The sequence below is a fragment of the Notothenia coriiceps genome, unplaced genomic scaffold, assembly GCF_000735185.1.
Source record: "Notothenia coriiceps isolate Sejong01 unplaced genomic scaffold, NC01 NC01_scaffold00015781, whole genome shotgun sequence".
NCBI classification, from domain to species: Eukaryota; Metazoa; Chordata; class Actinopteri; order Perciformes; family Nototheniidae; genus Notothenia; species Notothenia coriiceps.
Genome location: NW_011348482.1, coordinates 413643 through 428610, shown reverse-complemented (window position 1 = coordinate 428610; position 14968 = coordinate 413643). Strand labels below are relative to the sequence as shown.

The following is a 14968-nucleotide window of genomic DNA, read 5'->3' as shown; positions in this document are numbered from 1 at the left end:
TGTCATGGCAAATACAGTCGCTGGTTTGTTTATGTCTGTAGGCCGTTGTCGTGAATGTGGACGGTCAGAGCAGTCAGGCCTTGGTAGGCCAGGCTCACTTTATGCTGCGTTTCCATTACAGTTTCGTAGCTGGGGCAGTAACTATAGTAACACAGTGTAGGCTGACCCGTGACGTCATCTTCAATGTGAACTACAAAGCCAACATCAGCCGTTAGCTTTAGCCCTCAGAGCTCACATCTCCTCATATCTAGAAATATACTGCGTTAGCTTAGCCGATCTCCATTCAGAAAACACGCATTGCCAGCGATTCTCTCATATAGCATTTAGCATATTCAGTCCGGTTGTTGGCCCGGAAAGAACCACGATTTTGGAGGGCCGGAAAGAACCACGATTTTGGAGGGCCAGAAAAACGGCACGCTTAAACCGTGCTACGCGATGCAGTGGAAATGCGCCATTATAGACTTCAAGACAAGAAAACGAACTGCAGTTGATCCAAACTTCATTAGCTTCTAGCAACTATTTACTAGTATTTTTGAGAGAAGTCTATATCAATGTGATCGGTAGCTGTTACTGTTGCATTCCCTGCCAAATCAAACATTTTCAAGAGTATTTGATATCTTGAAATGGTCATTAGCATGCGTGCAGATCATGAGCGATTCTTAAACATAGAAAATTAAACAATCCCGATCAGAATTTCCACAATTAGTACGTACGTAGTTTCCAGGGTTGCCTCCATTACTCACTCTTGCTAGACTTAGTAGGCATTTGTTTAAATAACTTGCGCACTGTGAGTGACTGCTTAACAACCAAAACTAATCAGAGGCTTTTTCGCTGAAGGCTTCCCAGATGTAATGCGGGATTTCTAACAACGAGGAGACAGTTGATGGCTACCAGCTTTTTCCAGTGTTTAGTCTCCATGGCACAGTGCTACTAAATTAGCTTGAATAGACCATTTCCTATTGACAACAAAGGTACCTTGTATGCAGATGTCAGTGCAGTTTGCAGCTGATGTGTTGGGGTCTTTGTGGCCCCATCATCTGTGCTGACATCTGGACCATATGTCTTCTAGACTGGGGGGCCAGGGTCCGAACTTAGAATAAAAACAGTGCACTAAGGGTGGGATTAGTCCAAGGACCCGCAAGGGCATTGGTTGTAAAGAATGAAAAGGCTGCAGGCATTTTTATAAGGGGCTTCAATTTGCGTGAAAATTGAGTTATCAACAATATATGCACTTTATGGCATGTACTTCTTCATGTACTATGTGCAATAAAAATAAGAAAGGGAGAGGAAACCAAGAAATAACTCTTCCATGCCGTTTCCTAAATGCTTGGTTTCTAAGGATGATCTCTAAGGGATAGTGTGGGGAAGAGGAAGAAGAAAGAAGAAGAAGAAGAAGAAGAGGAAGAAGAAGAAGAAAGTCAGGAATGGGAAGCAAGCCAGAAGGATAAAAGTAGAGTAAGGTGGATGGGATGATGACGAGCCAGAAGGTTGCTAGTAATTAGCCATCTGAATGTCCTCATGAAATACAGATAGCTGATACAAGCAGGAGTTTCCTGGGAGATGGATTCAAATAACACAGAAAGCCTTTGTGGTGGATGATTCTCCTCTATCTCAGGGATCAGATTAAGCATAGCTCCATGAGATAGATTACTGATCTGATCGCACCATGTGTGTATACTGTATTTTGCTCAAGGATGAATTCTATACTTAAGCTACATGGAGCCAAACCTTTTGTTCAAATGAAACTTTCAATTACAGGTGACGTAGAGTGTGTTTTAGAGGTTGTTGAATAGCCCCTATTGCTTTCTGTTTTATAGAATACAAAGCTATAACAAAATGGCAAAATGCTAAAAAGATTAAAATGATTTAAATCCAGATTTATTCCCATTTCATTGGGGCAGGTTTAAATTCAGATTCCTCAGTGACTTATAGCTACCATGAGTTAACTGCTACAAACAGTCTGTGGCCACATGTCAGTTGGCTTCCAATAAACATGCCTGTGGTTAGACACCATTATGAATGGCCAACCTGCCCATTAAGGTTTACCGCCTTTCTTCTGGAACTGTGAGCTGCGTACTTGTATGTAAGGCGTTACTCCTTGCATAAATATTGCTGTCATGTGTGCCTTCACACACACACGGAAAAATGCCAATGAATCCTCTCCCAACAGCTGTTCTTCATCACAGACCTCACACTTATGTTTGCATATCTCAGGCCTACATCCTCTTCCATCTCTGAGTTTATATCTCATACTGCCGTTTTTATTATCCCACCTCAGACTGACAGGGAACCATAAACCCAAATTGGGATCAATAAAGTTCTATCTTATCTTATAACGTCATCCATCCCTCTGTCCTTAACTATCAGCTTCCCCACCTGCAGATGGGATAACATCGCTTTGTCATTGTAACGACTTTCACATGCTGTGTCTTTAAAAGTGAGTGAGTCATTCTTTTTCTTTTTTTATCCAGATTTACCAAAAACTTCAATGAAAACATATTTATTGGGTCATGTGTCCTTGGGCAAGACACTTCACCTGAACTTGCTCCTGTGGGGATTGTCCACAGTCGATGACCATTACATGTATGTATGATCTGTATATGTAATGTGTATTTGTAAAGCGCTTTGAGAGTCATTGATAAAGCGCTATAATAAATATAAGGATTATTATTATTATTATTATAAAAGTCTATTTTAACAACAATTTAGTAGAAACAAGAGTAGGATATCAATCAATGATTTCAATAACCCATAAACTAATAGAGAGAAAGGAAACAAGTATATAGGTCAATGAAAAGTTTAACGTAACCTTTTCCGCCTTAGATGCCAGCTATAAGTCTGTTCAACTCTGCACAAGTCATTATTTTGTGTAATTTTTGACATACTAGATTCTTGATTTGTTGGGATCCAGTTATGGTTCCAGTTATGTAACCCTGCTCTTCGGAAAATTATCAACTTCCACGAACCAATGAGGTGTGAGATACTGTTTCAGATGACCGACCTTCTGCATTACAGTCCTGTCAGTCAAATAAACAGTGGTGTTTGGTGGTCGATGGAATGCCGACTGTAAATGAAGAAAAACACCTCCAAATGTTGGGCTATGCGTGATATTCAAACTATTTGGTATACTTAACACGTTATTTTAAGCAATTTCTGAATGAAATAATTATTGTAATTTACTCTTGGACTCTCAGTGGAAGCATGAAGCCCTTTTAGCTTTCTGATCACGAACCCAGAAGGCAACAAGAGACCAGTATGAGCTCCAGTATCTATGGAGAAATGTAAGAATGTCATAGTAATCTATCTCCAACCCCAGTGGAGAGGAGGATGAGGATACGGTTGAGCTCCTTGGCTCGGTTTCGCCCCCCCAGTCAATTTTTTCCTTTTTTTGACCTTGCCAGCAGCCCAGTAGGGATGTTCTGTTCTGAGTCCATCCACAGCCACTCCAGATAAGGAGCCGGTCCAAGAGGAAAACGTTTTCCAACAGAAAACGACAGCAGGGGTGAGATAAGGCACTCAGAATTCGTCATCAAAAGAGATCAGAAATGGAAGAAATGAATGGAGTGGAGGGGGACAGGGAAGGATGCATTCTTATTGTGATTGTAGTAATGTGTTTTTAATACATGTACAGCACTTTGGCTCGACCAAAAATCGCTTTTAAATGCTTTATAAATAAATAAACCTTGATTTGATTCTAACATGCCATTTTTTGAATGAATGAAGGCAAAAACAAACTACAGTGGTTTCGAATTCAGCTATTCTTTAACCACGGCAGTTGCCCTTTGGCGTGTACTGACAGTTTCAGATGAAGCCTCAAGGCCAATTTCAGCTTCTTCATATCCAGAGGAAAGTCTGGGAAGGACAACACAGGGATGTTGAAACTCCCACACCACAAAACATTCCAAGTCTTCCTCTCTCGGGTTTTTTTTTTTCGATGCCACTATCAGAGCAAAGCATTCTGGTGCTTTTTCAATCTGCCCTCCTTCTTCAGCTGCATAGCAAATAATTATTAACAGGATCAAAGCATATGAAAGGGCTTGTGCGTCAGCGAAGTTGAGCTTTAGGAGCCGGGTGACTGAAAGCGATAAAGGCAAAGCACTGAATTGTTTCTGCTCTCTATATGCAGAACTGGGGTCTCTGAGCTCTGCAATTAATGCTGGCTGAATTGAGAAAGCTCTCTAGATTATTCAAAGGTAAATCAATTTCCTCTGGTGGAAATTAAAGTTCTTTCCAGATTTCTGCATAAAACTTTGAGGCGTATCTGACTAGGGAGAATCCCCTGAGCATGTCAAATTCATGGGACATTCAACGTGAATCCTAAAATATATTTTTATAGGGGCAATTTAAAACTGACTTAGATATATTCAGTCAAACATAATGGCCGGGGGAAAATGTATCCTGAGGAAATATACTTCCTGGAGCAAAACCAGTATAACGAGCCGTACTGTATCTCTGCACACAATCAGATTCTCCTCAGTGACTGCACGGTCACATGACCATACACACTGTTGAAGTACTGTCGCTTTAAAGCAACCTGCCTTTGTATGCTTCACAAGCCCAGTTGGAATTGGACAATTCGATGCTTGACAAGTGTATGTGGATGCTTTAGNCCCTGATTCAAAGTCCAGCACTCTATCCACTGAGCCGAGCCACAGCCGCCCAGCTCAAATGAATTTGATGTACCTTAAAGGTGACCTATCATGTAAAATGCACTTTTGTACGTCTTTTATACATGAATATGTGTCCCCGGTGTTCCAGGGAACTCACCAAGTGTCAGAAAACACAACCCTCTCTATTTTCCTCCATACCCAAATCTCTTAAAAAGGGGCTGCAACGGATCTGATCCAGATTTGAACACTTCTATGACGTCACAGAAGTGGCGCTACGGCTATTGGGCCAACTCCACCAATCAGAAGGAGACAGCCACGGACATTGCCGTTCGAAAGCGCTGGAGACGCTGTAGTACATATGCCAGGCCTGTAGATGGTGCTGTTCTCACAGAATCAGCCCATGCAAAGACAGTTTTAAATTGAGCGAAATGAGGAATGGCTAAAATGCATGATCTGTTTGGTATTTTGAAAAATAAAAAGTATAAATATGCCTTATATAGGTATGCTCCTACACAATATTATTCAAATATAGCATGATAGATCCACTTTAACCATGGTTGAAAAGTTATTAAATCTATACATCATCTTTAAGATACGCTAATATTTTTTATTTCCCATGTCACATCGGTATCACTTTCAAGTGCACCTCGTGGAGACCAGTAATACATATTTTATGAGTTAATGTAAATGGAACTGATTGTTTTAAATGGGCATATGATATATATCTTATATCGTAACCTCTTCTAATTGAATAGATTTGAAAATATTTTTAAATGTGATATTGGATCCTTAGCCAAAGACTCTATAATATAATATCATTTTGAGAAGAAACTTTTCATCATGTGTTTCTTCACCTGCCCCAATGCTCCCATAGGCCAGGTGGGGGGGGATGGTGATCCTCCTTTTCTCATTGACACACATGCCCTGAAGGCCTCGGTCCATCCCAGCGATCAGTCTGCCAAAGCCCACCTGGCTGATGAAGGCCTTGCCTCGGTCATAGCTGTAAACAGAGAAGAGAGCAGGTTGAGAGGGCATAATCAATGGAAACCACTGACGGTAGTTAAGTAGGTTGAAGGATCCAATTAGAAGGCAGCATAAGAAAAAAGTAATGCTCTATTGTAAAAAGCTAACGTCATGGTGCTATGAAAATGTTATGGTGATATAAATAAGCATTCAATGTTCCATCCACATTAGCAGTATTATAAAAAAGGACAATATGGGCCTCATGGCTGCATCATAATCAACCATTTTTTTAAAATATTTAAACTTTAAAAACTGGGAAGTCAACAAAAGACACAATTGATTTTGAATACTTAATTAATGCCTCGATTAAAGTCCTTTATTTATATAGTTGCATTGACAATTTCAATGTGATATGGCGATTGACACGTCTGCAGTTGTAATCTCAGTAAATGATCTGTGAATACATCAGGAAAAATGGTCGCATTTCAATGTGGTATTGTCTCCAGGAAAGTAAATAACAATACCTTACAAAGACTTTCTTATCCCACTTTGCAACACAATTTCAGCAAGAGCTAATATGACATGGTGCATGCTGGGTTCCATTATACTTTTGCAGATGCATGTGAGGTTTGATGTTACTGTAGCTCGTTGTTTACTTCACAACATATGTAGAGAGACAAACTTAAGGTTGTGAATGAGCTCAGTCTAAACTAATTGTATTTACATTCAATTATGTTTTTTGCTGTAACTGCACCTGGAGTCAAACTTTTTCCCGTCTTCAAAGAAGGTTCCGTTAAAGTGATAACGGATAAAATCGTCAGTCCCCACTTCTCGAGGACAAACTCTCGGTATGTCGTACCGATCCACAACAACGTCCACAAAATTACAATAAACTGTAAGTACATGAAGGCAAAATAAAGCACTATATATTAACAGATCCATTTGAGCAGTTGTGACAATAACTGCAGAAGAGAGTCTGTAACGGGGGAGTGATGAGGTTAAAGAAGAGTGGAGAGAAGTACAGAAGACAGACGAGCTGGGTCAAGATTGTCGAGTTGAGACTGACTACTTCCGGTTAAAATTACAAAAATAAAAGCCTTCTGAAACAACAAGGGATCTGATGACAGACTATTAACTGTTAAATAAACGGATACACACACAGGCAGAGGTGGAAGTACTCAGATCTTGTACTTGAGTGAAAGTAGAAGTACTAGAGTGTAGGAATACTCTGTTACAGTAATAGTCCTGCATTCAAAATGTTACTCAAGTACAAGTATAAAGGTAAAAGCATGCAAATGTACTTAAAGTACCAAAATTAAAAATACTCATTATGCAAATGTATCAATTTCAGAATAATATAAATGATATGTTTTGATTATAATTATTGATGCATTAAACTAGATCACTTTGCATGCTGCAGGGTAGCTTGTGAATTTACTCCAGGTGTAACTAAAGTCTTAAATAAGTGTTGAATATATATTTCACATCAATAAAACCAAATCTGCAAGTAATTAAAGGCATTAAAGAAATGTTGCCGAGTATACCTCTGAATTGTAGTTGAGTAGCCTACAAGTACAAAGTAGCATAAAATGGAAATACCAACCAAATGTCTTTGACACGTGAATGCTGGTTGAACTATACGATTAAGAAACGCATTGGAATAATTATGGTCAATATTTCTTGTGTACATTTTCAATAACTTCACAATATTTTATAGTAAGTACTAAAAAGTACTACTAATTTAAATGATCCCCTGTTGGTTACACTTCCCTAATACGTTATAAGTTGTTTTTTTTTTACTATTTAACAGTGCAGTGCAACAACAATGCTTTGCCACATCAATGATCTACTGCTAGTTGTGCTACACTGGTCAAATATGCTTTAAACAAATGTTGGTGTATATTTACATTTAACTATTTTTAACAACTTCGCTCTTTATATTTATTTAAGTAAAGAGAAAAAAGCATTTACTTTGTGCTTTTACTTTGGACTGGAAACGACCCAACTTCCGGCCTTTGTTGTCTCTGTCTTGCTTGATGCATCTTGGGATGTGAACTCCTCAGAGCAGCAGGAGGTGTGGCCCCTGGGCCCCCGCCCTCTTTTTAATGGAATTCTGCAAACGTGTAATGCCTGGCCCAGAGGCCTGACTGCCCCCATAGTCTCACTCATGAGTTGAGCCGAAAATTATAAATCTGTATCATCTGAAGGTAATCTTTAGTTTCAGAGTAAACAGTTTGGCTTACTGTTATACTGCAACTTACAATCAGTTATTACAGTCCACACTTCTTGGAGACTTCTGTCTGAATTACAATAAAAGGCCCTGGGTCCTAATAAGCATCCTACTCAGAGTTCTATCAAAACATGCCTAGTCTGATCTTTATGAATGTGGAATGATACAGATATTGCAGACTCAGGTGTTATATTTGCCCAAAATCAAACATGCAAATTATTTTTGATCTCACCAACCCAAGTCTCAGCCTGTCAGTTTTAGCCTCGGAATGTGGACAACCAAGATAAAAAACAACTCTTAAAACTCTTTAGACAAATGTTCAGTCAATATTATTTATGAATACACCATATTCCCACAGTTAGAGAGCTGCAGGGAACATTAGTTCAAGTATATACACATTAAACGACTATATCCCTGTTTTTAAGTAACATTTTTCGTTCAGGGGTCTGTTGAGTGTTATGACCGCCTGTAAATCACTGAGGAAGGTCCTATCAGTCCAAATGCTCTCACGTTTGTCAAGCACAACATATTTATCACCATGTAAACCGGAAATAATGACTTGTTTTTTCAAGGTAATTGAAAAGAGTATAATGGGCTGTAGGGCTGGCAGAGACCATTTTACCTGATTAATATTGTAAGTTTTTTTTTACAAGTTTCTTGATCAAAATTATTTAAGTAAATAATAATAGAGAAGTCTACTGCAGGCCAAAACAATTACTTAGAGATTAATAAATGCACAAATTAAGTTCCTGTATTTTTAAATTAAATGAATGCCTTGTGGAAGTAAATGGAGTGGAGACAAACCACATACAATATCTAAAACACTCAGCCTGCTAAGTGAGACTTGTTTCATTATAAATATGTATGTGAAAATTGGAGTAAATGTGCCCAAAATAAAAAAGATCCATCAAACAAATCAGTGCAACTTTTATTTTGAAAATCATAGCCAGAAGTTCTTGTTTTCAGCATCTGGTTTGTCGCAGCTTTCACATACGTGCAAGCAGACATGTACATTCCCTGGTGAAGAGAGGAAGTTTCCTGCTCCATTCAAAACAAGAACTCCTGCTGGAGCCAGCCGAGGTAACGATGCTCCTCAAGGGCTTGTTTCTGGCCCTGCTCCTCCCGGCCCTGGTGCAGGCTCAGTATGAGATGTACAGCTTTAAAAGTTTCCCCCAGAAGGACATCATGCCGCTGGACTCCTCATACAACTACGCACTGGAACAGTACGGGGCCGAGAACTGGGCAGAGAGCATCAAGTTCTTGGAGCTCAGCCTGAGGCTCCACCGGCTGCTGCGGGACAGCGAGGCGTTCTGCAGCCGCAACTGCAGCTCCGTGAGCCGGGACAACGGCTCTGTGTCCGCCGACAGCAGCCTCCGCGTTGTGCGCCACATCCTCCTGAGGGCTGCGTGCCTTAAAAAGTGCAAGGCAGATTTTCCAGTGTTTAAAATCTCATACCCACGGAGGGATTTACTGGAAAGTTTCGAGAAAAGAGTACCGTATCGGTACATACAGTATGCACATTACCAGGTGAGAGCAAAGGCTTGATGTGTCGACATTTGTGCCAAAGACTGGAATGCAAAAATAAATGTAGGCCTACGTTATGAAGTTACACCAAAGTGGATGTTATAAGAATGTCAAATAAATTGCGATGTGGCTGTTATGATGTCATTATAATTTATAATAACAGTAGTAGCATACAGTAGCCTACATGTGATTGAGCATTAGCTGTGCGTAACGGGCGCTATTGCACAGCAAAATCATTTGCAGTCGGTTTCCTAAAGCACATTGACTGAGTTTGACTCACGGAGAGGTAATATGTGGCTGGTCGGTGTGCTGTATAGTTTCCCTGCTGCTTTGTTGCTCCCTCCTGCTGAGCGAGCCGGAGTTGAGCATGTGCCACGTCTCTTCCAGTGTTTCCCCCAAACAACCCCTTATTATGCTCTGCCGGCAGGGTGATGGGGACAGGTTACAAGGCAAAAACACTGACCTTATTTAGCTTTTCATAAAGTCTTTAAAGATCTCCAGGTAATCTTCATGTCATTGTAAATACACAGCCACCACCAGCCCTTTAACTGTGATCCTCCATAAACTAAATTAAGTAATTGACATGACACCATTGAATTAGAATTAATTGGAATAGTTTATATTATTCTTGTAAATTCAAAGGTGAATCAAAGCTCTCAATATGGTGATCAAAAACCCATACATAAACTTTTACATTACTTTGATTTTACTCACTATTTTTGTTTTACAACCATGAACCTAAGCAATTGTTGTAAGTATCAGTATTTCTATCACATTTATGCATAAAGCACCACAGCAGTCTTTTCCCTGACTCAACAAAAAATCATATTCTGACATCAGTGGTCCATGATGATGTCAGTATGAGAGATATGTTTCATAATTAAATGAATGTAATACCCCAAATGCTTTGATATCCATTGTAAAGCGTATCTACTCTTCCTCAGATGAACAACTTGGAGAAGGCCGTGTCAGCGGCTCACACCTTCCTGAAGAAGAACCCAACTGATCCCTATCTGATCAAGAACATGAACTACTACAAGACACTGTTTGATGTGGAGGAACATCTCATCGACCAAGAGGAGCAGCCGTATGAAGTTTGTAGAATAACATTGAAGTTATTATCTAGTGGACGAATTAAACCCATGCTAAACTATCCCTATCCACACGTCTCTCTTTGTTATCCAGAGTGTTTTCGTCAAAAGTGTGACGCTTTACAACAGCGGTGACTTCAGCAGCAGTGCCCAAAACATGGAACAGGCCATCACGCAGTACTTTGAAGTGTACAGTCTCTGCTTGGCAGGCTGCGAGGGCTCATATGAGATTGTGGAGGTCAAAGACTTTTATCCCACCCTGGCAGGTAAGGCGACAAACCCCAGACTCAAAACTGTTTAATTGAACAGGTGAATTCTGAAATATTGGGCTCTTTTACTTATATAACATCTTTCAGACTACTGAAAAGGAAACATCCATTATATTTCAGGACGAAAAACATTTTAATGTTACTTATCATCTGGGGAGGTTTCATAGTGATATCTATCAGTTGAAATGTGTACATATTTTTTATCTGAAGTGCGTCCATGTAAGAAGAAGGTAATTTAAAAGCTGTTAAAATGTTTTAGATACTCAATAATATGCTTGTTTTTTCTCCAGATCTTTACACTAATGTGCTGAAATGTAAGGTACAATGTGAAGAGCACCTGAAGCCCAACGTTGGAGGCTTCTTTGTGGAGAAGTTTGTCGCCACCATGTATCATTACCTCCAGTTCTCCTATTATAAATGTAAGAACTATGACTCTGGATTCAGGCTTTTGACAGCAGTATGTGTAGGATTGTTTTGAACACATATTATTTTGTGGTCCTTTACAGTGAATGATGTAAAGAACGCTGCTCCGTGTGCAGCCAGTTACATGCTGTTCGACCGTAATGACCAGGTGATGCAACAAAATGTAGTGTACTATCGCTTCTACCGGGAGCAGTGGGGACTCGAGGAAGACGACTTCCAGCCTCGGCCTGTGAGTGAATCAAAGACCTCATTACTCTTCTGGGTGAACCAGAGGCAGCAGAAAGTGTTAGCACATTTAACACAGGCTGTTCTTAACCGAAGAAGGAAAACTATAGCATAAAGCGGTCTTAGCGTTAAAGAGCATCTTGCAGGTTTTTATTTTTTTTACATTTATGCTTAAACTTGCTTGAAAATTACAATTAAAAAAGTGAATGCAGGATTTGATGTGTTTTACGAGACATAAGGGCAGGAATTCAGAGTGAAAGGAGCAATTTTGAGCTCTGCTCTTAAAAACGGCTTTTTTTTAAGGTCATACGTCAAACGCGTCATATTACATCACACAGGGGACACATCTCCGCTCTCTGACCGCGGGTATAGTAGAGTTGTGTTGAGTAGAGCGGTTGTGTTTTAAGGAGCTGGTATTTTTCGGTAGTTTTACATTGTATTTCACCATTTGTAATCATGGTGCAGTATTGTGTTTATGCAGGTTGCACAAATACCAGCAGCCTGTCAGGACATCGAGTCCACAGTAAAAAGGACCGGAGCTAGCGTTCGTTCCTGGGTGCGTTGTGCATCCACCTCCCTGCAGCACATACTCTCCACAGCTTTATCAGGAAACCGTATTACTTCTAACATTCTGTAGCTAACGCCGGTCACTCACCAAGATAGCTGCCCAGTTCTCCACTGGTTCTCCTCACACCACAGCTCAATTTCTCTCCGATGGCCGTTATTTCTTCTAATCCTTGGCTGCTCCTGGTCTCTTGGACGCCTAGCAGGCTCATAATTATAAGGTTGTGGTCCGTGATATGCATTCGAATATTCATGTTCAACTTATTCTGTGTCTTCTGTGTCGAAACTAGCATTGGGATCCATGTTTATTAATACGTTACACCGGCCGCTCTCCCCCTTGTGTCCCCCGTGTTACGTCACACGCGGGAGGTCACATGCCGAGGCTTTTTTATGCGGAAGTGAACATTTCTTACAAAAACGACGCCAGATGTCACTGTAGTGTATATTTCTGTATATTTTTTTGAAAATCTAGTGTATTCATCATTTTCCTACACATTTATTCACAGGTGTCTTTAACCTGGAAGTTGCTATTTAAGATTAACACGATCTCAGGGTGGTCATTAGAAAGCCATGTTTTCCTGTAAAAATACTTGTTTCCTATATTTTTTCAGCTTGTTGCAGAGTTGTCAACAGCTGCAGTGTACTAGCTGTTTTTCTTCTGAAGCTGCCCAAGCCTCAATCAAATTTGGCACTGTTGTAAATACTTTAAGGCGTCCACAGTGAGAGGCAGTAAACAAAAGCACACCAGGCCAAATTTGTTTTTCTTAGTGAAATAAAACAGGCTTTGGCTTGTTTGTGCCTTCTGCTGATGTTCTTTTTGTTTTTCAGGAGGCCCTGAAGTTCTTTAACGAGACAACCAAGCAGAAAGAGATGCTGGAGTTTGCACTGAACTACCTACAGACTGACGATGAGGTATGTTCTACTGGGCAGCGGAGTGATAATGTTAGCCTAGATAACTTGCTTAATGTCTGGATAATTGAGTTATCCCATGAACATGTCTGTGAAGCAAGCCTTTGTAACTTTTGTTAAAATGGCACCACTGCATACACAAGTGACAATTGTAAAAATAATGTTAAATGCTTAATCAGTGTAGCAGTAGCTGTAATATGTCTCTACCTTCTGTCTGCTAACATTAACAACCATAAGCTAATTGTCATACCAGACTGTAGCTGAAAAACTGTTGAGTATCATACATCTATGTATACATTTTTCTATAAATTCAAAATATATTGCAGAATCCTTATTAATATATCATCTGACAAATGAAAGATTTAAAGGACCATTTCACCTAAACAAGACGTGTAAAATGACTTACCCCAAGTAGCGGTATCTCAGTGTGATTTGATCTGATGACGTTTTCAGATGTCCATTCCAGAGATTCTTTTTTTAACTGCACACACTAAATTCCATCAACCTCTATTGTGCTAGAGTGGCGGCTAGAGTCAGACAGTTTTATCTTCTGAGGTTTAGAGATGTCTGCATGACTAGACAACCTGAGGGGTGCTCATGTATCCAAATGTGAACTGACACTTGAACTTTTCTCAACAATAATTAAAGTGGATGTTGTAGTGTGAGTTTGGGATTTTCTTTTGTTTATTAAATAACTTAAAGAGGCCCTATCATGCTTATTTTCAGATTTATTGGATTTCTGCCTCTACTGTTATAAGTTTGCATGCTTTAAAGTTCAAAAGGCTCTTTATTTTTCTCATACTTCCTGTGCTGCATCACCTCTTTTCACCCTCTGTCTGAAACCAGAGCCCAGTCTGCTCTGATTGGTTAGCTGGCCAGCTCTGTTGTAATTGGCCAATGTCCCACACCTTAGCCTTTCACGTTCAATGTGTTGGAGCACTAGCCAACACAAGAGCGACTGTTGCATAGTGATGTCACCATGTTACATGAGTAAACAAAGGAGTCAAATGGAGGCGTTTCAGACAAGGGGGGGGGGGGGAGTGTGTGGGAGTGAAACTCTCTCTGGAGGGATTTTAGCCTTTGCAGACCCTTTACATGAACACAAACCTATAGCACACACTACAGGAAAGAGAAATCACCAAGAAGCCCCTAAAATATGTTTGGGGATGTAAACTTTTACTATGCAGGATTTAACTAGCAGACTAAATGCAAGCTGCTGTTGAGGTTATGGAAATGGAAGCAGGACAAAAAAGTCTAAGAGGATGAAAGAGATAGAAAGAGGGGAGGGAGGCTGCGGAAGAGAAAGCAGGAGGGGGGCTGCGCTTTCCGCCAGCAGCGTGTGGTATGTGGCTGAGAGGTGTTGGCCACTGAGGCTGTGCCACATCCATTTAACTCCGTCAGCCCCTCCCACCCTGCCTGGACCTGAGGCTGGGGGGGGAGGACGCAGAGTTTAAACTGAATTACAGGATGCACAAGTGACAGATTTACAGACATGAAAAGGAAAAAGTAGGTTTTTGGCAGATCAAATGAAAGAATGTAAGATGATTGCTGTTGACTGTGAGTACTTTGTGTTGTCTTTTTAAGGACGAGGTGAGTCCAGAAGAAACGGCCTCCCCTCACACGCCGCACTCTGACGCTGAGTTCGAGGGGATGGGAGACTACGAGGAGGCCTTCCTGGCTGACTGGTGGCAAGAACCCAAAACTAAGTGGGACGCAGGGGAGGTTTCAGACTGACCTGGCTTCCTGTGCAGAACACTTCTTCATTTGGCTCTATTCCACCTTTAATGGCGACAAACCACAGGATGCTGACCTCCATGCACACAGACACTGACATGCACAACAGTATTTTGCAGAGAAAGCACAACTAGGCTGTGTACTTTCATCCAGCTGAAGAATAAAACGACAAATATATCCATCATGTTGATAAGGAATCAGATTGACATATTGTGTCTGGGCTGCCATCAGCCTTTTTAAACTGTTATTGTTTTATTAATAATTGGCCTCTATTCCAATACCTGTCAAGGACTTTTATGCAGTTTTTATTTAATAAAAGCTGAATGCCTCTGTGCGGTGATTTAAGGAAAGTGATTTTGCTTTTAAATAACAATTTCTCATTCCTCAACTGGGTTTTTGTTGTAATAATTTGCTTATAAATAAAGT

At 40.3% G+C, this 14968-nt stretch overlaps 2 protein-coding genes across 2 annotated transcripts in view; one reads left to right on the top strand and one right to left on the bottom strand.

Annotated features, from left to right (window-relative positions):
• The window catches only part of LOC104949169 (peptidyl-prolyl cis-trans isomerase FKBP10-like), a 10713-nt gene extending 4119 nt beyond the window's left edge, over window positions 1-6594 (bottom strand). The window contains exons 1-4 of the mRNA XM_010775469.1: window positions 6328-6594; window positions 5443-5610; window positions 3798-3852; window positions 871-887 (exon numbers count right to left, since the gene is read on the bottom strand). Coding sequence (XP_010773771.1) covers window positions 871-887; window positions 3798-3852; window positions 5443-5610; window positions 6328-6515 — 428 coding nt within the window. The 5' untranslated portion in view covers window positions 6516-6594. The remainder of the gene's footprint in view (window positions 1-870; window positions 888-3797; window positions 3853-5442; window positions 5611-6327) is intronic.
• Window positions 6595-8781: 2187 nt separating this feature from the next.
• On the top strand, window positions 8782-14882 carry LOC104949159 (prolyl 3-hydroxylase family member 4 (inactive)). The gene is made up of 7 exons (XM_010775457.1): window positions 8782-9330; window positions 10272-10421; window positions 10513-10684; window positions 10978-11106; window positions 11194-11339; window positions 12728-12811; window positions 14393-14882. Exons 1-7 carry the CDS (start codon window positions 8890-8892, stop codon window positions 14540-14542), a joined length of 1272 nt encoding a protein of 423 aa, XP_010773759.1. The 5' UTR covers window positions 8782-8889; the 3' UTR covers window positions 14543-14882.
• Window positions 14883-14968: the final 86 nt, after the last annotated feature.

Excerpts from the sequence above, each read along its gene's own strand:
- LOC104949159 (XM_010775457.1), top strand. The coding sequence starts at position 8,890 with ATGCTCCTCAAGGGCTTGTTTCTGGCCCTGCTCCTCCCGGCCCTGGTG. Across the intron at positions 11,107-11,193 it reads CCAGTTCTCCTATTATAAAT|TGAATGATGTAAAGAACGCT; the intron begins GTAAGAACTATG and ends GGTCCTTTACAG. Across the intron at positions 12,812-14,392 it reads ACCTACAGACTGACGATGAG|GACGAGGTGAGTCCAGAAGA; the intron begins GTATGTTCTACT and ends TGTCTTTTTAAG.